Below are 24,775 nucleotides of genomic sequence, written 5' to 3' on the forward strand. Positions count from 1 at the left end.
GAGAGAGAGAGAGACTCCAAAAAGAGAAGAGATCTGAATTCTAGGGTTGATAATGGAAATAAAAGAAAGTGCAGAAGCCTAAGAAACTGAAGGTTCTTACTGAAGTAGATTAAAAAGTGGCCCATCCAACTCCACAGCAGCTCTACAGTGTAAACAAGTTCACTGTACATTCTCTACAGAAACAAGACAATGCTATTTGTGAAATTTCAGCGAGTCAGCCAGCAGAATATATGCTCATTGAGAGATAAAAATTTAGAGAAGTTTGAAAAAGTGGCCCGGGAGAAAGGCAGGAGACTATACAAACATTTCCAGGAAGCAGCAGATGGCAAAGGCACCAGTGTGGCTACTAAACCAACCTTATTTTCAAGTAAGGGCTGGTTTGAAATTTTAAGATGTGTTTTTCTTGGCACAAGGTGCAGTTAATAGGAACAAGTAGGCCAGCTGTCTATCTCACAGCAGACGAGAATTTTCCTAAGCTAAAGAAACTCACAGAGGAACAGAGACACAAGTCCTTGGCTGTGACTATTAGCAGGGCATGTGGGAGGTGTCACCTTCACAGACTAGACTGAAAGTCATATGAAAAAGGCAATCAGAGAGTGAGGAGAGAAACTGTTCAAAGAAGGTTGTGAATATATATGTGTACCGAATTATCACATTGTGCACTTTGAATATGTACGATTATGTTTGTCAAGTATTCCTCAATAAAGTTGGAAAAAAAGAGAAAAAGGAGCTGATAAAAAGAAGCAAAGGACATGAAGACAATGGTGAAGAATTAGGAAAGCCTTTGGAAATTTAGTGATGTGTTCCAAGCTGCCAGCAGCACTAATATCCTTCCATTGAATGGAGCCTTTTTCAGCAGTTCCAAAACATACATCTCCATTGGCACCACCGCAGGAAATGTTCAAGAAGTTGCAAAAGTAAAGGGGGATTAATAAAATTAACTTCGGTTAAGACTAAGGAAGCAAAGGAAGGAAAAAGGGAAGAGAAAATGACAACGAAAGTAAGAATAAAAGAGAAGGTGATAAAAATGGGTACAAATGAGATAAAATACTATTTCTCCAAACAGCTAAATGTAATAAGTTGGAACACCTAGATGAAATACATATTTAGAAAAACTGAAAATGGCAAACTGCAATTAAAGAGAAGGAGAAGACTTGATCAGGACAGTGGTCATTACCCATTCTCAACTAGAAGCTTCCACAGTACAGATTACCTTAACCCTTTATGGGAAAATAAGGAAAGCTGATGAACTAACTTAGGTGGTTGGTATCACCTTGTTTCTAAAACTAGATGATTGCTTTGCAAGATAATAAAATTTTAGGCTCACTTGATTTATACCATAGATGCAGATGTCCTAAATAAAACAAAAGGAGGGTGGAATGGAAGAACAGGTACCACTTATGCTCTTTACGATAAAACCCAGTGCTCAGCACTTTGAAATATCACTTTCCCGTTGCCCTTTGCAATTGTCTCTGTGACTCTGTTACCACTTCATTTTTGTTCTTGAAGACAGCACAGGCCTTCTTGTTCTCAAGGTTTTTGGCTACAAATCCATAAAGGGAAGCAAACAGAAAGTGACTCCAAATGGGTAAACTACAAAGGTTCCAAAGTCTCACGAAGTTTCCAAAGTCTCACGAAGTTTATCTACTGAGAGTTCCTGGCTCATATTTCCAGACTTCTTTTTGAGATGGTAAATGAATGACAATGAGACTTATTAAATGTACTTCCTTCTTTCCATCTGCTCACTTGGAGACCTGAAGAGGCTTCTGACATAACATGTGAAGTCCCCATTAGTGAGATGGTAGTTGACCTTTCCAAGGAGTGACCCATCCCAATACAGCCTACTTCTTACTTCTTGCAAGAAAGGAATTCTTAAGGGTGACCTTCCCAATGGAAGTTGTTTGGTATTTCAGAATGCAGAATACTGGGGAGACAAAAATCTTTTCCTAAGCAGACATTCCAAGTGTTGACAAAGTTGGGGCTTTGGTTCACGCACACTCTTTGTGCCAAATGTTTAGATGCTCTGTGGAAGTCTGAGTCCCGTTATTGCCATTTCTAAGAGACTTTTCTGTAATTCCTGGCTGAGAAAGATATGGGGGTAACCTCTTCCGTCTCCTTTGGAATCTAGATCTTTGCAAATAATTAACAAATAAATTGCTCCCTTCCACAGGAAGCACCTGGATTCTTAGAATGTGTGACATGGGCCAGAAAGAGGCATTAGGACAGAGAAGAGATGGCATTATGAGAAAAGGCAGATTGATAGTTTTCATCTGGAGGTTCTAGGAACAGGTTAATGAGCACCACTGACTTTGGGATTAATTCTGTGCAGACTAGATAAGATGGAAATGAGTGTTCTTACTACACCCTTGCCCTGGAGAGGATGAGTGAGGTGTTGGCTCTGTGTCTCTTCTTTTGAAGAGTTTGGAAATGAAATGCTTCTTTGAAGATTCCCACCTCCAAAACAGACTAGGATTTAGCACTTTCTGTACCAAATGCTTTGCTCAGAGGCAGCACTAAATACAGGACTAGGAAATGTGTGGGGAAAGGGACATGAGGTGGAAAGAAATGTTAATGTTGGAGATCTGAACTAACGTGAACTAAGCCTGTGCAAATGACTTTAGGGAAGGTCACTGAAGTCCTACCTCTCTGATGACCTTCTGTTGGAATTATTTCTGCAGGTGATCACAGCTGGTTTATCAATATTGCTGTTTGATATGATCCTGACCAGTGCAACTGTGGGATGGTAAGTCTTTGTTTACATAGAAAGAGGAAATGAAAAGTAGTTATTTGGATTTCATCAGGATACTAATTTTTGCTCTCAAATATTGAAGAAAGGATATGTGTATTGGGTATATATTTTGACATTTAAATATACATTTAGAAGAGTGCGTATATCATGACTATACAACTTAAAGACTTTTCACTAGCTGAATACATTATACCTACTACAACCAGCAACCAGATCCAGACACAGAACATGACCAGTATACCTTCCAGCTACTCGTCCACACAAGAGTAAACATTATTGGTGACTCACTATTTATATATATAGCTATGTTTGGGTTTTTTTTCTTTGACCCTTCCATTTACTTTCTCTTAGACAAGCTTCAAATCACCCTTGTTTAGAATGTATCCACCCATTTGCTTAAAGACAGCACTGCATGTCCCTGTGATGTTTGAGCAGAGACCTGAAGGAAGTGAGGAAGTGAGTCATGGGGTTATTGGCGGAAATAGCAAGTACAAAGGCCCTGAGGTGGGAGTTGCTTTGTCTGCTTGAGGAGTAATGTGACCAGAGCAGCATGACAAGGAGAGTAGTAGTAGGAGATGAGGATAGAGAGGTGGTCAGCAGCTGACCATGTGAGGCCTTAAAGCCCATTGTAAAGGCTTGATTTTAGCTTGACTGAGAGGGGAGGCGATTAGAGGATTTTGAGCCACATGCTCCTTTGTCAAAAATGTATCCCTCTGTCTGCTGTGTGGAGAATATGCTATAGAGGGGGTGGGGAGGGAGCAGAAAGACTGATTAGAGGCTCTGGCAATGATCTAGATGCAAGATGGCTGAGAACAGGCTGGCAGCAATGGAAATGGTAGGGAGTGGTAGGATGCCTGCGGTATACTGAGGGTAAAGGCAATAGGATTGGAGAGAAAGAGAGGAGTCTGGGAGGACTTCTAGATTTTTGGCCTGAGCAGTGGAAAGAATTCAGTTGCCTTTCAGAGAAGGGAAATAATATATGAAGGGCAGTGTTCTGTAAGCGGGGTAGAGGGTTAGCAGGAGTCGGGTTGGAGATATTAGGACTGAGGTGCCTGTTACACCTGGGAGTTGAGATATCAGTAGGTAGGTGACTAAACTGGCCTGGAGATCAGGGGAGAGAGAGGCTTTCTGTGCCTTCACCCTGGCATCCGCGTTCCCACCTCAGAGCCTTTGGGCTCATCTGCTCAGCCTGGAGTGCTTTCCACCCAGCTTTGCGGTTATCCGCCGACTTTCCTCCAGGTCTCTATATCCAGGCAACCTCAGAAAGGCCTTTCCTGACCACATTCTATAGAAAGTGTCCTCACTACTTCCTGTTTCCTTGGCTCTTTCCTTCCTGGTGGTTCCGATAGTCCTCACCTTCCTTGTTCACTGTTCTGCTCATTAGGGTCTGCCTCCCTCATAGAAGGTGGTGCCCCCCGCAAGGCCTATGGGCTCTGTGGTAGATGCAGGAGAGAGCTGGTGAAGGGCGTTAAACAGGTTATGACTCAAGCACATGGCTACTTTAGCGGGATGGCTGGGGCAGCCACATGGGACAATGACTTTGGAGAGGATACCCAGGAAATAGATGTGGTGGCTGTGATGGTAACTTCAGATCACACCTCTTGGAAAAGGCCACACAGCCGTGTAACATAGGCCGACTAGTGACAAGGACATGTGGAGGTTGCTCAAATGCCTTACTACCATAGAACGACAGCCCAATTGGAATGCTTCATCTTGCCCTTTAAAAACAGGCTACTGAGCTGTCTGTCTGTGACAGAGAAAACAGGTCCTATGGGCTTGTTTGGGTCAGGTGGTCACAGCCACACTGGGAACAGAATGACGCAGCCTTGTGCGTTCCACTTCCGAACACTCCACACAGACTCTGCCCATTGAAGAGCTGACCAAGTTAAGACTTTGCTCCCCTGCAGATTACTATATGCAAAGCAGTCGATGCCATCATCACCAAGGGTTTTGGTTGTTTTCTGCAGGGAGAGGAAGGTAGGGGGCGGGGGGTCAGGTCATGGTGAGTTTAAACTCTTAAACTGCTAGTTATTTCCCTTATCAATGGGCATGCTTCCTTAGGGGAGTATATACTTATGTATTTTTAAATTATATAGTAATATATCCTATTTATGAGATGTTTAAAACAATACAGAAATGTATCAAATAAAAGTAAAAGCCTGTTATCTTCCATTTCCACTATTGTCACTTGTCAGAAGTCATGACAGTTTGGTTTAATGGTGAGAAAAATGCAATGTTTAGTTTAGGGATGTTTATGCCAATGAGGTGGGCTCTATTGTCTCTAAAATGAAACCACATAGAGTGGTGCTTTCCTTGTCACCCATAAGTAGTTTAGTCCTGGCTGGGTCTTCGCTCGGCCTATAGGTTGCTGGCCTGGTGACACACAGCTTTCTTTCCCTGTGACTATGGCTGTCTCCTGCCTAGCCTGAATCACTGATGCAGCACATTGTGGAGAATAATTCATATTTGTTGTGGCTGCTTACTGGTCTACTGTCTTTTGATTTAGAAAAAAGAACAAGCGTAGGACCCCTTAAAAATAAAACTTGTTTCCATTCCAATTTTGATATATTGTTTAGCACAGGGGTTCCTAACCCCTGGGCTGTGGACCGGTACTGGTCTGTGGCCTGTTAGGAACTGGGCCACACAGCAGGAAGAAAGTGGCAGGTGAGCGAGCAAAGCTTCATCTGTATTTGCAGCCACTCCCCAGTGCTAGCATCACCACCTTAGCTCCACCCCAGATCATCGTGCATTAGATTCTCCTAGGAGCACTGGTCCCTGAGCCAAAGAGTCTGGGGATTGCTGGTTTAGCATATCCCCCACCCCAACCCCTTGGAATGGCACTTCAAAATTGAGATGCAGACAAGGTTTAGAATAGGGTTTCATATTTCTTTACCAGTATTATTAAAACAAAAATCATACTGTTGCTCAGCTTTATGGCATAGTTCTAGAAAATCAGCATTTTTCTCATGTTTGGGATCAGAGCAATTCTAAGAGCTAGTTCTCCATTTGCTTGCAAGTTGGACCTGCAGAATTGTCACCTGTTTGACTCAAGGACCGCAGTGCTGGTTGGTGGGGGCTGGCACTGGTGCCTGGGTGTGCCCATGGTAGCCTCCCATCTCCTAGGACTTCTCGTGAATAATCTCCTGGTGCTGTCGTAGCCACAGAAATAACGGTGTTATTTTTAAATGTCGGTAGGCAATTCCTGCAGGATAAACGTGAGGAGCAGGACCAAACTCTGTGGACACCATAACGAGGAAGTGCAGGAGGTGACTTTGCATCCCATGTGGCATAGGGCTGGAAGGGGTTCATATAATAAACAGATATTTAATGAGGGCCTAATATGTGCCAGGAACCATTCTTGGATAAAAGTGGAAAATTGCAGGCCCTGTGGTGTCTAGATTTGCTTCTCTCCCTGCCTGAGGGCAGGTCCATATATAAACCATCCCAGACTGATAGAAATGAATCTTTTTGCTCACAGCATTCAGAAAAAGGGATTCCCGTCCTCTTTTGGGAGCCCCTAATGGGGAGCTCCAAGAAAAAAATGGAAGAAAAAGAAAAATTAGGAAATACTCCCTCACTCTTCTGTTCTTCCTCCTCTTCCTGGTCTCTCCTCTTCTTCTTTTTAATAATAATGACTAACCATTTATTGAGCAACTTACTATGTTTCAGACATTTTTACATTAATATTAGTTCATTGAGTTTCACAACAACCTCCAGGTTATCCCCATTTTAAAGATAAAGAAAATGAGGTCCAGGTCTGTGTGTGTCCAAGGCCCCATAACCTGCCCTGCACCTCCCTAGAACTGATTCAGGGAACACTAAGGATTTACCAGCAGTGTAGATAGTGTCTAGGTAGAAGTGGGCCATAAAGGAGGTGGAAGAAAAATTGGCCTACATCTTCCTCTTCCCACCAGTTCGATCATCTATAAAGTGCATCTAGATGATCTGATGGCAAACAGAAGGAGCATTACCCAGGGCTAGATAGCTCTGTCTCTTATTCAGGAATTGACATGGTGAACTGAGAACTTTTTAAGAAAAAGATCTCACTGTCTTCAATTTTTACTACTATAAGCTATAATTCTGTCAATCAGCTAAAACATTTATTGGGTGACTGCTGTATGCAAAATTTGCAGAAGTCATTAAGAAGCAGAAGACATCATCCAGCCCTCAAGAAGTTTTCAGGGGAGGGAGAAATCACAAAGATAATTTGTGGGGTAGATAGTCATTGAGCGCATAACAAATGTGAAGACTGAAGGAAAAGGCGAGGCCTTGGAACTGCCTTGAAACTAGATCTTATGCAGAAGGGAGAGGCTTAGCCAGGCTGTGGGTGGAAGAGGATCTGGCCCTTCTTGCCCCAGGAAGACAGGAAAGGATGGAGGGGCAGGAAGTGCTAATGGCGAGACAATGATGATAAGCAGAGCTGGGGCTGAGGGGCAGGGAGCCAATCCTATGCTCTCTTTCTTTCTCTGCACCTGTCTTTATGGGCCGGCACAACATAAATGGTGAGCAGGTTGGTGTCTAAAAACCCAACTGCCAAGTTATCCTAGTGCATTCTTGAGGCTGTTTCCCAATTTTATGTCTTAACCTTCATAGTTATAGTCTAAATTCTTGACAGTATTTTTCTTTCTTACAAATAAACCTCCATTGACCATATCTTGTACAGAATTTCAGAGTGAACTAAAAAAAAGAAAAGAAAAGAAAAGAAAAAAACAGGTGTTGAACTGAGTGTGAGAAATGCAAGTGAGATGGTGCTCCAGTGGGAGGAATGCTAAGTCTGAATATTACAGCATAGTTGCTAAGAGGCCGAGTCTCCAGGCTGTTTCACATCCTGTGAACTTTATGGTATGCCCCAAACAAAAATGGAGAGAAAAGCATATGTACCCAAATCAAAGAAACAACATGTGTCATTATTGCAAAAGGAACCTTGACTTTGGAATTTCCTGATTTTTAAGAACCCTTGAGTTTAAGGATGGTTTGTTTTCAGCCTCCAAGAATTTTCCAACCACAAAGTGAACCACCAGAAGTGGAGTGTCAGACTGTATTTAAGATTTTCTTTCTTTTGCACAGAGCTGGTCTGCATTATCCATATACTCAGTTTTTTCAAGCCATGACTGGGTGACCAGTTCTAAGCTCCTGGGCAGGGGCAGGGCTGGTCTCTGCCTTGTGGGAGCTTAGATTAGTCAAAGGTCACAAAAGGCAGACCTGTTTTGTTGGCCTGGAAAGTTATCGTTTCCTATTTTTTACTTTTCAAATTTTTAATTAATCAACATTTAGAAATTAGGTGATTTCCCCATAAAAGTCCAGATCTCCAGATTCTTTTAAAAATGTGGGACGGCTGTTGTAGACCGGCACCTCCTCATGGCAGCTGTCACAGGAATGGGCAGAAGCTGCCCCCTCACATGACTGAGTCAGGATGGCGTCTCCCTGTCCAGGCTGGCTGAGACCAGAGTACCCAGTATTGTGTGACATCCTCATATCCATTTGCTTGTCTAGTCATTCATTCCACAAAAAGTGTCTGTTGGGCTCTGGGGCTACAGACACAGCTCTGACCCCAACGAAGTCTCCATCTAGGAGATGAGTGCTCATGTCATTATTTATCTTCTTGGGTGGCAACAGCTTCGGGGCTCAAAATAAATTATCATCTAAAGTAGAGTTTCTCACCCTCAGTGGACATTTCGGGCCAGATAATTCTTTGTTGTGGGGACCTGTCCTGTGCTTTGTAGGGTTTTTAGCAGCAAACTCGAGCCGCAGCCAACTAGATGTTGTAACAACCGAAAATGTCTCCAGATATTGCCAAATGTCCCCTCGGGGGCAAAATCACCTTAGCTGGGAATCATAGATCTAAAGGTTTGTGGTGTTTCATGGAGAAAACGCCATTTGAAATTTCAGCAAGATCTTAAGGAACTTGTTGATCTAATTAGAGATTTGGATCAGCGTAAGTGTCAAGTCCTCAGCAGCTCCTTCCACCTCGTCTGTGCACAGCCTGGTCAGCACACATCATGCTGAGTTAGGTATGCACACCACATCCGCTTGTCGGCTGTGAGCTCCTCTAGGAGAGGAACCACGTTTTATTCACCTTTTTGTCTCTCCACCTAGCACTAGGTGCTTGCTGAACAAACGAGTGTCCAGCCTTCTAAATACTATACCCAAGAAAAATTATAAACCTAAGTACCTAATGTTGGTCAACTTTTAAAGTCTTTAATTAAAAGTAAATGCTCTTGTCCAGCTAATGATCTTGTTTTTAATTATTAAAACAAATCTATGGCGAGACTAGTAATTTAAATATCCAGATTAATATTTAATTATTCATTTTTTAATTAACAGAGTTTTATGGTATGTATTGATATGAATTCCCTGTATTCCAAAACGTCAGCAAAGAGGATTCAATTGATAAAAAATAAAAGAAAAAAATTCTGAACTGTGTCCCTGTCAAGAAGAATTAGTTGTGGGTACCTCCTCTTTGTATGCTTAGACAAGATGAGTCACTGTTCTCTTTAGTGGTGTACGCACACACAGAGAAAGAAATAACCAAGACACAACCTCTTTGTTCTTAGGATTTCATGATCAGCTTCTAGCCTGGCCAGACATTCACTGAGCCTGCCATTGATACTGGGTTACCAACGTGAACATTGCTTGAACTTGATCCTAACATAAACCTTGCTAAAACCAAGAGTCTTTAGTAAATGATCTTGCACTATCTTTGAGTAAAGATACCTTTAATTTTAGGGAACTGCATGGAGACTGCCCAAGTCTACTTATAGGAAGAATGGATTTAGGGGTGACAAAGGAACTTCTCCCAACACACCACAAAATACACCTAGGATTACAATGTTTGAAATTTATCAAGTTTCCATTTGAATTAAAAATTCGAAACCTCTTTAAAATGATAAGAAAAACCTGCCGAATAACTATTGCTTATTACCTCACAGCACAGAATAATTTATCAGATTATAAACTGTCATTCAGTAAGTCCCCAAGGGAATGGTATATTATATTAGGCAGATACGGTTTTGTTGAGGAAAAAAACAAAAATAGTTGGATTATAGATGGGAGAAGGGGGAGCAAGTATAAGAATTCCATATGTTGACAAAAGAACATCCAAACCTACCAAAAAGTTTCATAAGAGTTTATTTGAGCCCAATTTTGAGGACATACCCAGAAGCAAGATCTCAACAGCTTGAGAAAATGCTGCCCAAAATGGCAGTTTTCCAGTTCCTTTTATGCATTAGAATCAAAGGAGAAAACGTAAGGAGGCATGAGAAAGCAGGGAAATCTCTAGGATTGGATACAAAGCAAATGGAGTAACAGATACTTCTTTTATGTCGGCAGGTACAGGATAGTTAGTAATTAACATTTATAGCACAGAGAGATGGTATGCAGGGAACAAGATAACAATGAGATGTTCTGTGGTCTCCTGCTCTGGCAATTTTGTTCTCTGGTGCCAGCAGTTGTGCCTTTGAGGGGTCTTAGAAAAGAAAATTACTCTGACATTTCAAAGGTATGTTATCCTAGGTGCATAAAAACAGTGGACAGGGCTCACTTAAGGTAAAGATTGACCTTTGCCAAAGAAGCTGTAAGCCTGGGATGTGACTACCCGCCATGGCTTGCCCAGTTAGGAATTTATGATCAGACCATTCTGTGTGGTTACTTTTGGTCACTGAGCTTGGCAGAACTGCCATGTGGCCTCCCTGAGCTTGTCAGTTTTATTACATAGTCCCTTTTTCATTCACACATCATTCATTGAGTAAATATTTTTTGGGTGCTGCATTAAGTACTGGGCCTCCAGCTGGGAAAAGGATACAGTCTCTGTCCTCTGTCTAGTGGGTTCAGTAGGAATTCATTGAATAACCACAATAATAAATAAATGTAAAATTGAAATGGGGCCTTTGGCTCCTTTTGAGAGAAAAATGAAGGACTGGAGAAATGCTGAAAATAAACCCCTGGAACAGAAGCTAGTGATGAATATTTTTGGCTGGGTATGCTCTGCAATCTGATGTTTATGCCTTGGTTACATGAAGTTTGTTCATTTCAGGAATGATGGGGATTACAAGATTTGCAAACAGTTCAGTAAAGCTCTGACTTAAATAGTTGTAATGCTATTAAGATTCCTGTACCCCATGTCAGCTTCTCCTGCTGTTTAGAAAACAGAATCAAAGCTCACTTCCCTGGCTCTCTTAACAGTAAACTGAATCAAGGTTTGTTTTCATTTTAGCATACACTAAGCTGCTTTGGTGTTTCAGAAACTAGCTAAGCCAAAGGGATGAAATGCAAGGTTATTACACTTCAGCATTTTTCTAAGGCTGGGGGAGTAAAGTGGCAGAGAGCCAGCTGATAGCCTGTTCTTCTCCCTGGTGATTAAGGAAGATTAGTGGAAATTATAGGAAACACTGAGCCCCCAGTTACATTTGCAGAAATAAAACCCTCCCAAATCCCAAACACTATGCAGCCCCTGCATCAGGTCATGGTGACTCTGCACTTGCCCAGGTGTGAGAAGATGGTGTATGCATTCTTTAAGGAAGGTTCAGGGGAACAGCCCATCTGCTTGAAGGGAAAAGCCAGGTCTTTAGAGGTGAGCCAGTGTACGAAAAAAAGAATGACTTCTCCTTCACAGTCACTTCATCCAAGGAGAAGAGGCAATAGAACGCTGCAGCCTCTGAGTCCTGAATAGACCGAGGATAACCAAAGTGTGTCATGTTCCAAAACATGGTCTTTTGGAACTTGGGCCCCAGTTTCACAGAGAAGCAGTCCTATAAACGATGACTGTAGATCTAAGAAAGTCCTCAGAAATTAATTTTGTTCATAATGTAGACACCAACTTCAGCTACATTATTATGAACTAAATGTATGTTAAAGAGAATTTATCAACTTATTGTAACTCTAATATTTCCATAGGAAAGAGGAAAGTACATTCCAACTTGGAGCTTAAGATTCTAGGCATACAGCTCCCACATGCCCCTCTCCTTTCCAGCCCAGTGGTTAGCCTGGGTTGGGAGGACATCCTCCCAAACCACTCCCCTAGGACCTGGCTACATGACTAGCACGTCTCTCTACCCTCACCCAGGGCCTTTAGTCACCAAGGAAAGGAGATGGTGGTGGTTCAAGGGATTTTCCCACTCTCTAGGGGTGACAGGTGGGTGATGAAGGAACGGATTTGTTCTCTATGGCTCCAGGAAGCAGAACTTAGTTCATAGCTAAGGTTGTAAGGAACAGCTGTTGGGTCAGTATGAGGGAGGAACCATGTGCTTCCACAAGTAAGATGCCCATGGAAGCTTGCTGGAATCCTGTGGCTAGAGATTCGACAGTGGGACAGGCTTGCTTTGCACAGCACGATGTGCCCCTCACTAGAAGTCTTCAAGCAGAGATCGAGAAGCCAGCCGTGAGGGCCAGTGAGGACGGATTGCTCTGTTGGGAGGGCAGTTGACCAGCAAATAATAATATTTTATTGCTTATTCATTATAGGCCAAGCACAGGGGTAGATTGCTTCAGGGATCTCCTTCGAAGCCTCACAGAGACTGTTAGGTGTGATCATGTCCTGTGGTACAGATGAGGAAACGAAGGCTGAATATCGTGCCTGGGATTACATAGCTAATAAATGTGTGAGCCGTAATTGGAACTCAGCTTACTGTTTTTATATTCTCACACTTAGTAGATTCATTTCTATACTAAAAGTGGCAAATGGTACAAGTTATCTATATGTCAGAGTCACCCACATAGGTGACATTTCTCACTGGAAATATAGTGCACAGCCTACACATGTTTCGCATATTCAGTACCCCAGATAGATGTTAGAAATATCAAGGTGCCACAGCCTGAATGCCTGAGTGGATGTGTGTTGTGTGCGGGTGTGTTGTGCAAGTGTGTTGTAATGGGTGTGTTGTGTACGGGTGTGTTGTGTATGAGTACAAGGGAGGATTGGGATATCGGGCGGGTGGATTGGAGAGGAACAGAAGAAAACAGTAGACTGGAAAGGGCTGTTGGAACCTTTGAGCACGGGCATTTCATAATCGGGGAGACCCCGGCCCCATCATCATCCTTTACTGATGACCCAGCCCGGCCCCCAGAAGTGCTTTTTGGGAAGAATGACAGGGGATTCAGACAGACATCAGATTGTCTACTGAGAAGTTTAAAATAGAAAACATCCAGACCTTTGAATGTATTAAATTTTAGGCATGTTAAAATATTTAACTCTCCTTTTTCTTACAGTCTTCAGTTCTCCCACTGCTTTTTCATTTTCAAAGCACTGACCACGTTTATTTCTGCTCCAATGCGAAATTCATGATTTTTCCATTTGTATTTTCATCTTTAAGTGCTCTACTAGTCTAAATGAAATAAAAGGATTTGGAGATTATCACCTTAATAATTCTACAATTATGGATACCTGCATGGCTTCATAGCCATCAATCCTCTTTAGCAAAAAGCGCCATACTGCTCCGTGGGAAGCCGTCCTCTGGTGTTTGCACCAGAGATCACGAACCAAAGCACAGTCACCTCCACCTGGTCAGGATGAGTGGATACCTTACCTTTTTCCCTGAGGGAAGGTATCAAACCCACCTCACAGCCCACTCCCCTCCCAGCGCATGGCCGAGGTTTACTCTGGATGGACAACGGGGTGGTTCTTGGGCCTGACCTGGCAGTGGGATGAGAGTCCCAGCAGCAGAATGAGGGGCACCCCTTATTCTGCTGTATGTGGCACCAGGCAGCCTCCAGGCTTGAGGGAACGCAAAGCTGACCTCTTGCCATTTTTTGCAGCCTCCTGCTTGGTGGACTTGGAGAAGCCTTGCTGGTTTTCTCAGAGCGGAAGGGAGTCTAAAGGCGACCGCAGAGAAAGGAGACTCACTGGCCACCGGCCGGAGAACACAGCAAGGATGATGTGACACCGCTTCTCACTGCATCAAGGAGAACTCTTTCTGGGGGTCTCTGGGCCTCTGCAGAGAACGGACGGCGTTGTGTCTTCCCACTTTGAGAGGCTCACTGGAGGCCCGCTGACGATGCTGTCCTCACTTGTGCAGACACAGATGCGGGATTCCCCCTATGTGGTGGGGATGGCCCTGCCTTGCCTGACATGCAGACCTCCTTATTAAACACGCTTCCCCAAACGCTCTGCTTCCACTCCATGGTAGCAGGCCCAAGGTATTTTGTTGCATTTTTGGTTTTGTTTTGTGTTTTTACATTTTTTGGAGACTCCTGGGGATGTCTTTTCCTTGCTCTCACGCTGGCTTATCTAGAGCCCTCACTCACCCGCTTACGAGCATAGAGAGAATTCCTTGAGAGGGCTTTCACTCGGCCCGGGGGCAGAGATGGGGATTGCAGGTGGCCCTGGGCCAAGGAAGAAGCTAGCAAGAACACTATTACTCCAGAGCGAGTGCTGAGGCCTTTGTGGTTGTGTGTTGTGTTGTATTGAATTCTGCACACTTTTTTGTTCACCATTGGGTTAACTTGGTACTAAATGATCAGAGGGTTTATAAGCACTGATAGATATCCTCCCTGGGCAGGTGAAAAAAAAGAAACAAACATATAACATATGGATACAGACAAATTTATATTCATATTCCTTAAAGCTTTTAATCTATTTAATTCCCAGTATCTCAGAGGAAGTTTCAAGTCGTTGAATGCTGAAGTATTTTTTCAGACCAGATTAAAACTGGATTAAAACTCTAAACCTTGCCTCTATGGGAATCAAAAGAAGCGAATTAGCATGAAATGGTTATTTGATTCTGAACCCACAATGAAGGTTTAAGAAAATTATGTCTAACTCTAAATATTTCTGCTTGGAACAGGTTTTTTGAATACCTCATTACTCTGCCAGGTGTCAATTTTGGTCTTTTGAGATATGGAAAGTAATGAAGTCCAGCGAGTCTTCTCCAGGCAGGAAGCCAGGCCCTGCAGTGTTGGACACCTACCACCTACCTCACTGATGTTCTGAGAACCCCCCTCAGCACCTGGGGAATGAGCCTTGTCCATTCTCAGCCCTGTGAAGAATAGGGTCAGTGCCCATCCTTTCTGCATGTTTTTTTTTTTCCAACATGTTGAAAAAAGAAAAAGAAAAGGAAACAAATAGAAATGGATATGGTTGTTTAGGACTCCAGCACCTTAAATTTATTTCTTGTCTTTTCCTGGTCTCTGCTTGCCATTTAAAGTAAAGATGTTCAGAGTAGCCTTTACACATAGTTTTAATTTGCTCTTGTTCTTCATCTGGGATATCAAACTTTCTTCAGACTGAAGACCAAATAGAAAATCTGAGTTTAGAACTTTCCTTATTTATTTATTTATTTTTGCTCCCACAAAACTTTCTCTGGACAGCTGAAGCCAGTTCTTTTCCATTTGAGGAAAGTGGCATCTGTCCAAATGACATCTTATGCCTGTATTTCCAAGTGCCATTTATGCAAATAGAGATTCCTAAGGCTGGAAAGAACTATGCGCAGTTCAAGACCAGTTGCCTGTTTCCAGCAAGACTGACCTCAAACACTTTGGCTGAAAAGTTTTAGATTTTTTTTTTTTTTGATTAAGAATCTCTAGCAAGGGTTTTTTGTTTTTGTTTGTTTGATTTTTAAAATTCGTATTCCAGAGTCTTGTTTTTAAAATCTCAGATTTCTTACTTCGACACCAGCAAGAGGCAGAGGATAAGGTGTTTCTTTAGTATACAATCCTGTTTCCTTCAGCTTCTATCTCAGGCTTTTTTCTTCAAGCTTCAGCCATTACGTTTTATGTCCAAATTCACATGCTCAGCTTTGAATGCAGGGTGAGCCCAAAGGCCTATAAAACTAGGGGCTGGCCCAGGTCATTGCAGCTCCTTAACCCTCATTTTCTGTGGCTCTCTGGGCCCAGTGCCCCTGGACGGGGACTCTCCAGGAAACCCCAGTACTCATTTTTACCCAGAATGATCCATTTGGTCATGTCCTGTCTGGGTCCTGATTACCTTAGGCCCTGCTGGCCACAAGTCAAAACCAGGGTGTTTTGTTTTTTTTTTTCATTTGTACAAGTAAAGAATATTCTTTCTGTCAAGACGAGCCAGGTTCTGTATCATTGTATATTATTACTAATCTGCTATGGATATAAAGAAAAAGAAACCATATATTTGGTAATTGGCCTTTCTTTCTCTTCTTTTCAACCACAGCAGGAGAGTATTGCAGAAAAGGTTGTCATCCTTGGGGAGAGAGTTCTTGCATTTTAAACACAAACCCAGAATTCTACCAATATCCAGGCCACTTAGCTCTGGACAAGGAAGGGCCACCCAACTCCTCCTTCTAGTCCTGCACTGTCCAGTAGGGCCACCATAGCCACGTGTGGCTACTGAGCACTGAAAAGGGGTGGGTCCAAATCTGGCTGTGCTGTGAGTATAAGTACACACCGATTCGAAGACCTAATGTTAAGATAAAGGGTTTCAAAAATCTTATAATAATTTTTATACTGATTACATGTTGCAATATTTTTGATATATGGAATTAAATGAAATATATCATCAAAATTAATGTCTCTTATTTTTACCTTTTTTAAGGAGGCTGCTATAAAATTTTAATTTATATGTTTGGCTCACGTGATGTGTCTCTTGGTCAGTGCTGATCTGGAACAGGTGTTCTACACTGGACCAGGGAAGTGGCAAAGGAAAGTAGGTTCGATGTAGCTGCTAGAGTTACCAACCCAGTAATGATACCTAAGACAGTTTGTGGTTGAGTACTTGTTATATGCCAAGCACTGCGCAAGGTACTTTCGATGCATCTTGTCGTTTATTCTTCCCAATGGTGAGGCAGACAACATCCGTCCCCATATTACCTAGGAGATTCAGAGTTTCAGTAACTTTTCCAGGGTGACCCAGCTAGGACTCAAACCAGCTCTTTCACACTCAGCCTATTCTTCTCAGCTTTACTGTGGAGAGTTCCGTTGAGAAGGAGAGGTGGAGTCCCCCGCATTTTACCAGAGGTCATCAGTTCTCAGAGAAGTGCTTCCCTGTGTAGTCTTCACATCTGTGAGGTCATTTGTGACTTTCTCCCTGGGGCCACTTTCTCTCCCTTTGCCAAAGGGCAGGGTCTGTGGCCAGAGTCCCAGCTGCCTACCCAGAGTGTTCCGGTCCCTCCCTTCAGCCTCTTTGATTGGGTTGTGTTGTGACCTGCCCTGCGTGGAGCTGGAGCAACTAGGAGCGCTTTGGGAATGGTACCGCTCTCACCCGAAGTGTAACTCTAGGTGTTTCCAGAACAACCAGCCACTATTGAATTCTCAGGCCTAGTTTTTTGGGGATTGGCACATTCAGGTAGCCAAGGGGTTCGAAGGTTGAAGGAGCCTGAGCAATGGTGCCAAGAGAGGACACCCTTCTCTTCATTGGGTCTGCAGGCCCTCCAAAGGAAGTACGATCACAGATGTGGATGAAACAATAAGCATGTAAGAATACAATATGTGGTTAGTGCTTGGAACATGATATCTTTCTTGAACAGTTATCTTGGACAAAGTATTGAAATAGAAGTGAAATCACCTGGAGGTTCGAGTGGTTGGGACTTTTGGGGGGTCAGTAGTCCTTTGATCCTTGTTCCAGGGAAAGCCAGTTAAAGGTGTAAGGCTCTTGGGCTTCTCCCAGCCACCCCCAGCACCCTCGGCTTGAGACTCTGTCCCTCAGCCCAGCACAGAGAGAAGCTGTGGTGCTTTGCCCCACAGATGCCTCACCCCCACCTCAATGGTATATATGCCCCTGTGTAGTTCTTGTCCCTTTCTCTTGAATCTGGGCTGGCTCTGTGACTTTCTTGTGGCCAATAGGATGTAGTAGAAGTGATACTACATGACTTCCAAGGCCAAGTCAAAACCGCCATGCTACATCTGCCTTCGTTTTTTGGAACAGCCTCTGGGAGTCCCAGGATGACGTGTGGAAGTCTGACTACCTTGAACCTGCTGTGTTGGAGAGACCAAATGCAGGTGCTCCAGTAGACAGTCCCCACTGAGCACGGCCTTCTACCCTTCCAACAGGCCACCACACCTGTGAGGGAAGCTCTCCTGGATCCTGAAGACCAGCCCATCAGGCAGCTGAATGCCTTCAAGTGAACCTCAGTCAATGCCAGTGGGGCAGAAGAATCGCCCAGCTAAGCAGTGTCTGCCTGAATTCTTAACGACAAAATCATGAAACACAGTAACGTTGTTTTAAGCCAATAAGTTTTGGGAAAATGTGTCACACAGCAACAGATAATAGAGCAGAGGTTCTCAAATGCTGTTCTTCCTGGCACTCTGAGCGTCCCCACTAAGTAGCCCCTTACTCCAAGAGAACCAGTCTCTGCTCCAGCTGACCTGCAGCGCCAGAGCCACCTTGAGGAGGAGGGCCCCAGGCGACTGTCCATGGCTTACTCAGACCTCAAGTATAGGGCGGGATCTGTACCCTTAAGTCAAAGTACCTCACATTCTCATTCACTCAAAAGATATTGAGAACCCTCTGTGTGCAGGCTCTGCTTTGGGTTTTGCGGCCATAACCATGAACAAGACAAGCCCTCAGGAAGTCGACTTCCTAGTTGTGGAAACAGACAATAAACAAGTAAATAATAGAATTTCAGCGAGTTAAGCGCTTTTAAGAAAATAAAGCCAAGAAGGAAAGCACACACTCTTCTGAGCATCTCATGAAAGAAAGAATTTCTCTTCCAAAAGATACAGTCTCACACACACTCATACCACACACACACACACACACACACACACACACACACATACACTGCACTTTTATACACACACAATGTAGCATATAGTTGGAGGGATTTATTTTCCCTGAAGTCTGTCTTTTGAACCTCTAGGGTTATGGATTCTAAGTTAAAAACCATTTTAGCGGATACAGGGTGAAGTCAAGGATCCCCAGAGGTTGAATGTGCTGCCCTCTCTCCTCAGTGGTTCTGAGGAGAGGCCAGGTCAAATAATGAATCAGTCTTGTGCAGACACTGGCCAGCCATAGAAATCTTGGCCCTGCCTGTGGGATGCTCTCAGTCTGGTGTAGGAAATGAGATGTACAGACTTGAAAATGGACCTCATGGTTAATTTCAAGGACACGACACACATGATAAGCACCTGAGGAAATGCTGGGAGTTAGAAGTCCCTTCCAGCTGTGTGACTCTGCACCGAGGCGTATTGTGGGCCATACAGTGTTGCACAAAGTGCTTCACTCCTATGCATCGCACTTAATCCTCACAAGGAGCCTCTGGTGGAGGAATCCTTGCCCTCATTTGTGGAGCGGGTAGAGACAGAGAAGGTGAGTAACTTCCCTGAGGTCCTGCTAGTTAGAGGCGCAGGAGAAATTGAAGAAGGCTGTCTGACCACACAGCCCTTCCTCTCTGCCTTCCCCATGCAAATGAGCAGAGTTGGAGGTGGGGACTTCTGGCCGTGGTCAGTGGTCAGTGAGTGAGTTGCGGAGTGGCGAGGCCAAAGCCTGTGAGAGGCCGGAAGGTGGGTTGGGCCAGCCCAGGGAGTGATTTGAATGCTGGGATGGGAAATAATCTTTGTGGGTTCCTATGATGCTCCAGATGGGGTTCAGGTGCCTCCCACACATTCTATCATCTACGCTTCATACCCTGAATGGTCTTGCTTATAGATCAGGCCTCCTAAACTAACAGGACAGGACACCTCCCCAAGCTCATCGCTTCTAAGCCAAGATTCCAAAGTCGCCTTTCATAACCATGTGGCCCTGCCCCACCCCCATGTGATGAGTTGTCTGTGGGCATTGTCTGCCTACCTCGCAACCCCTTTGAGCAAACCTGAGGAGCCAAGTCCCCAGGAGGCAGCCCTTCTGCAGGGCGCAGGGCGCAGGACGCAGGGCAGTGCTGCTCACTGCGCAGGGTGTTGGCGGCCTGCAGAACTGCCTCCCGTCCTCTGAACTGGGCAGCAAACCTCTGGGAAGGCCGAGCCCATTCTAGAGCTTGCACAAGGCTTCCTCTGTTCTGGAAACATTTCAGAGAGGGCAGACTTCTCATGCTCCCCAGTGAAATGAAGGATTCTTTGCTCCTGCTGTGAGCTGATTTTCAGCGGCCTGATCAGCAGAGGCTTGCCCTTAGTAAAACAAACAGTACCGTGTAAGCCTTCATCCAGTTCCATCCAGGATCCACTGTGAAGGAGTCTGAAGGAACCACCCCCCGCCCCAGTTCCCCTCCCTTGGCAGCTGAGGGTGGAATCCCATTTAAACAGTTGTCTAAGCCAAAAGGATCATTTGAGTCATTTATTTCCTGCTTGCTGTGTGAAAAAGCCCACAGGACTGGCAAAGGCTTTGTGCCCATTTGTCTTCACACGGTAAGTCTGAGTGCACCCCGGGGAGAGGAGCGGAGCCCTTGGAAATGTGGGGACTTACTCCAGGCACTATTCCCAGGCCAGCGGATTTGCCTGACAAATAGAAGTAGAAGGGGCTGTTTAGTGAAAAGGGCTGAGTCAGAAGTAGAACCCCAGGTTCTGTCCCAGGCTGTCTCACCGCCTTGACAAGTGATGTCAATCATTCTTTCATTGATCTCCTCCTTCCTGCACTCAGCACATACATATTGAATGCCCCGGCTATGGCTAGTCTTTATATTCTTCAGCAGAGCTAACTTGCCACCCTAAAAAAAGCCAGCGACTCTGTTGCTGGAGGCGAGCCCCGATCTTCAAATAGGTAAGGCTGTAGACGGATTCTGCATTCTTTGAGAGAAGCCGGAAGTTGTCCCTGAGGCAGAATCTCCCTTGTTCTGGCAGGAGCTGCTTTGGCGACTTTCTAGCGGATTGTAGACCTAGAGCAAATTTACACTCCCTGTTCTCAGGAAGGCCCTGAGCCTACAAGAAGACCCGTAGAATGAGATTTTAAAAAGAAATAAATAACAGCTTTAATGAGCCATAATTCACATGCCCTAAAATACATCCAATTAAAATATACAATTCGGTGATTTTTAGCATATTCACAGAATTCTGCGACCATTACCATTATCTAATTTTAAAACATTTTTACCACCGTCTTCCAAAAAAAACCCCACACCCATTTTCAATCTTCCCTCCTCAGCTCCTGCTGACCCAGGCAATCCACTCTCTCTCTCTCTACAGATTTGCCTGTCCTGGAAATTTCACAGGAATGGGATCCTGCAGTATGTGGCCTTTTGTGTTAGACTCAAGTTTTTACGTAGTTGACTTCTAGCAAAGGCCGCCTTTCCTAGCAGCAACATCTCTGCCTGGGGGTGGGGAGATAGGAGTCCTGAACATGGGGTGTGGAAAACTGGGGGTGAGAATAAGGGAGCCTGGCACTTGGAGGTAGGTGAGGGAGCTCTGGAGAGAGGTAGCAGGAGGAGACGTGGTCGACGCACTCCCAGAGCCCTGGTGGCCAGGTTCAAGGTTTGCTTTTTTCAACCAATCATCTCTATGATCCGCAGGCCTTCAGTAAAGTCTGTTATGCACGACAGCCTGGTGCTGGCTGTACTTTGGGGAATAGGATCTGGCTCCTCCATTTATGTGAAGTTAGAGGGGGGAGAGGAGTGGCCACCGCTCTCAGGCCAGACTGCACCTTAGACCACAGCTTCCAGCTCTAAGGTTGTCTCAAGTCCCAAGGCGGATGCTAGAACTCCAGCTATTCTATTCTCAGTCTAAGCTGGAAGCAGGAGGAAGGCGAAGTTCTAGCTATCTGAGCTCTTTTAAGAAAATGGTTCGAGGTTTGTTTTTTAACCAGTCATCTTTAAGCTTTCAGCTCTCAGCAACTGTCTTCTTCTCACTGGAGATCTTGAAGGTAAAACTAAGTCAAACCCATTATATTTGTGGGTGTGTCTACTAATTATCTTATCTACTAAGTAACACACGCTCTCCCGGACAGAAGGAGAAAGGAGACATGCCGGTAGAAGAGTTTGCAGTCCCACAGATCAGATTTATGCACACACGTGACAATGAGAATGTGGACATGAGCTATTTCAAAGCTCTTAGCCACGGCCTTGGTCTTACGGTGGAGGCCCATTTGTAACCTCACTTCTGGGTGTGGGGACCAGACCTTATTGATTAAAATGGAGGTTATACTACCAGGGCTGTTTTAAAGACAAAACACAAATGTATAGAATTTAGCACAACGCCTAAGCCTAGCACATGTTAGATACCCAAGCAATTGGTGCCCATTATTAATATTATGACTACATTTTCTAGTGAATCCTTTTTCTGGTCCCAGTGTGACGCTCCACTTACTTCAGACAACCAGACTTTTACTTTTTCCTAAGACCAAGTCTCTGACTTACACACATTATATTCAATAGGTTCTTGTCTCACTCTCTTTGCTTTCTCTCGGTGCTGAGAACTTCGTCAGTACATGAGTCCCCAGGTTGCCTGGGTTCCAATCCTGGCACCTTCCAGTCTGTGCCCTCCAGTGCAGGTAAGCCTTCCATGCTGAGCCAGGTTACCAGCTAAGGGGCTTTACATTCTTCCTGAGGGTCTTCCCATTAAGAGAGTAGGAAATCAGTTGCAAAGATGCCCCAGTTTCCACCCTTCCTGGTGCCCATGCCATTTGCAATGTGATGGAGCCATTTCCCCACTGCTTGGGTCTGGGCCAGCCTTATGACTTGTTTTGGCTAATAAAGGCTGTGAAAGTGACACTGACAATTTTGAGCTAAACCTTTAAGAAGTCTATACACTTTGACTTGCGCTCTTGGACTTCTCTGAGCCCTCTTATTGAGTAGGCCTTGGCCTTGGCCTGCTGAGCCTAGCTCAGCAACTGATTCTTGTCAAGCCAGTTTAGCAAGACTCCCCACCCTCCTTGATATCTAACCAGGTTCCTCTCGGTATTTTTCCAACCACTGGATCCCTCGCCCTGCCTATTGGCTATATAAAACCCCAGATGCCTCTATCGTATTCAGAGTTGAGTTTAATCTCTGTCTACTGTTACAACAATAGTCTTGACCTTTATTACAATAGTCTTGAATAAAGTTTTCCTTGCCTGTGTATCTTGGTCCTGTGCATGGTTTTTTTTTGAGCTCTTCTACCATGAGAACAGGCCTGGCTTAGCCTGCTGGAGGATGAGAGACCACATGGAGCAGAGCTAAATCCTCCCTGCGAGGCCATCCTAGACCAGCTCACCCTCAGCTGACTGCAGACACATAAATGAGTCTGGATGGTTTAAGCTGAGCTTTGTTCAGGTCAGCAGAAGTGCACAGCTCAGCCCTGAGGCTCATGAGAAATAATAAATGTCTGTTGGTTTACACCATACAATTCGGGGGGATTTGCAGGTATGCGCCAATAGATGACAGGTACAGAGAAAAAAAGGTAAAAGAAGCAGAGCAGAAGGACCTTCTGAAAGACCCCGTGTCCTGAGCTCCTTGCATCCTGCGGGGTTCATATTTTATGATTCCTAGAGCATTCATGAGGGACAGTCCTGTCTCTTTGGCTGCCACTCCCGGGAAGGGGGAGGCAGGACATGGAGACACAGCTGATGGTGTGGGTCCTGGATCCTGCAGTCACCAGGCAACAACTGGAGGATGGCGCGTCTGGCAGGAAGGGACTGGCTGGCACTAGGCTTAACGCAACAGTATGTACCAGCTGTGGAACAGTGAAATCCTATATTCCAAATTATTTCATGTGAACACACTAGGACCATGCCGTTAATAGTAGGCTGAAGAACTCTGAAATATTAGCACCGCAACGCCTTGCACCCTGGAGTCACTGCCTCAATGTTGTCCTCTCAGTCCAGGCTCTGCCCTCTCCCGGGCCTGTTGTTCTCCCACACAGCTTCTCTACCCTCCTCAGCCCTTTACTTATTGTTTCATTGTGGTTAAATACATCTAACATAAAATTTACTATCTTAGCCATTTTTAAGTGTATAATTCAGTGGCATTAGGTACATTCACAATGTTGTACGACCATCTCCACCATCTATTGCTGCAACTTTTCATCAGCCCAAATGGAAATTCAGTACCCGTTAAACAATAACGCCCATTCCTTTCTCCCTCCAGCCCCTGGCAACTTCCATTCTACTTTCTGTGTCTATGGACTTGCCTACTCTAGGTCCTTCATGTAAGTGGAATCATATATTTGTCGTTTTGTGTCTTTTTATCCTTCCCAAAGTTTTGTTTTCAGGAATCTGAAAAGCAGTCCAGCAAGGATGTGAGAGTTACACTTTCTTTACTACTCTCTGCCCCACTCCACCCCCAAAAGAGTTGGGCTGCATGACTTTTGCCTTTGGGTATGGGTATCCCTGTCCCCATCAACTCTCCAGACAAAACAACATAAATCACTCTTTCTGACCATGCTCCTGGACAGGGGCTATGAGGACACCTCACTCTGCATCTTCCTTTCTGCCTTTTGAGCCCAGCTGTTTGCACTGTGCACTCTGCACCATCAGCTTGCTCTCCCTCCCGCTGAGGGTGGAAGCTGAGGTGCACCAAAGTCACTGGCCTCAGGGGTTCTCACAGGAGGACAAAGCCCATACTCCTGCAGTAGCCCCAAAGTGCCCCGCCCTGTTTTAGGTCATTAGCTTGACAAATATATATTGCTTCAATATCAGAGGCCCTGGCTTGAGGTGAGTTGGAGTCAGACCTGTCTTGTGGGCCCGGAAGAGTCTGGTGGAGCCTGAGGTCTGTGGGCAGCCTGTTTGCATCGGTTGATGAAGTAAAGGAAATGATGAGGGAAATGCAAAATATTACTAAATTTTCACCTTCTGCTGCCCCTCTCTGCACCCTCCACCCATTCACACAAACTAACCCACACATACTCTCTCTCACACACACTCGGTCACACAAACACTTGCTCACATGGACATGTGCTCCTACAGATACTAACACCTGCCTCAGGGACTCATGTTTTTAAGGCCCAAGGTAAGAGGGCTGCTCCAGACATAAGTCAAAGAAGGTTTCAAGAGGACCCCAGGGGACATGAGCAATGAAATCAAAGGTGAAACAGAGAAGCAGAGAGAGTTTTTTCTCTCACTTCTTTGAGAACACTGCGCTGCTCTGGCCCTTTGGCCTTTGGGGACAGTCCCTAGGGGCCAGTGGATGGGGCAGCAGTGGCCCTCGAGGTGGGGAGTTTGCCTCAAGAGGCTTCAGACACTGTGAATACTCAAGGGGGCGGGGGGAAGTGGGTGAGGAGAAGGGAAAG

At 44.7% G+C, this 24,775-nt stretch overlaps 1 protein-coding gene across 7 annotated transcripts in view; it reads left to right on the forward strand.

The window, feature by feature from the left end:
- Positions 1–15,819, forward strand: part of SLC35D4 (solute carrier family 35 member D4) — a 108,499-nt gene extending 92,680 nt beyond the window's left edge. For 3 of the 7 annotated variants that reach the window (XM_039844546.1, XM_039844569.1, XM_039844584.1), the window contains 2 exons: positions 2,679–2,743; positions 13,499–15,819. In XM_039844546.1, the coding sequence (XP_039700480.1) occupies positions 2,679–2,743; positions 13,499–13,559 (126 nt within the window). In that variant the 3' untranslated portion in view covers positions 13,560–15,819. The remainder of the gene's footprint in view (positions 1–2,678; positions 2,744–13,498) is intronic. The other 4 variants (XR_005649024.1, XR_005649026.1, XR_005649017.1 and 1 more) reach the window with 3 other exon arrangements.
- Positions 15,820–24,775: the final 8,956 nt, after the last annotated feature.

This window comes from Pteropus medius, unplaced genomic scaffold, assembly GCF_902729225.1.
Source record: "Pteropus medius unplaced genomic scaffold, Ma_sr-lr_union100, whole genome shotgun sequence".
Classification (NCBI taxonomy): domain Eukaryota; kingdom Metazoa; phylum Chordata; class Mammalia; order Chiroptera; family Pteropodidae; genus Pteropus; species Pteropus medius.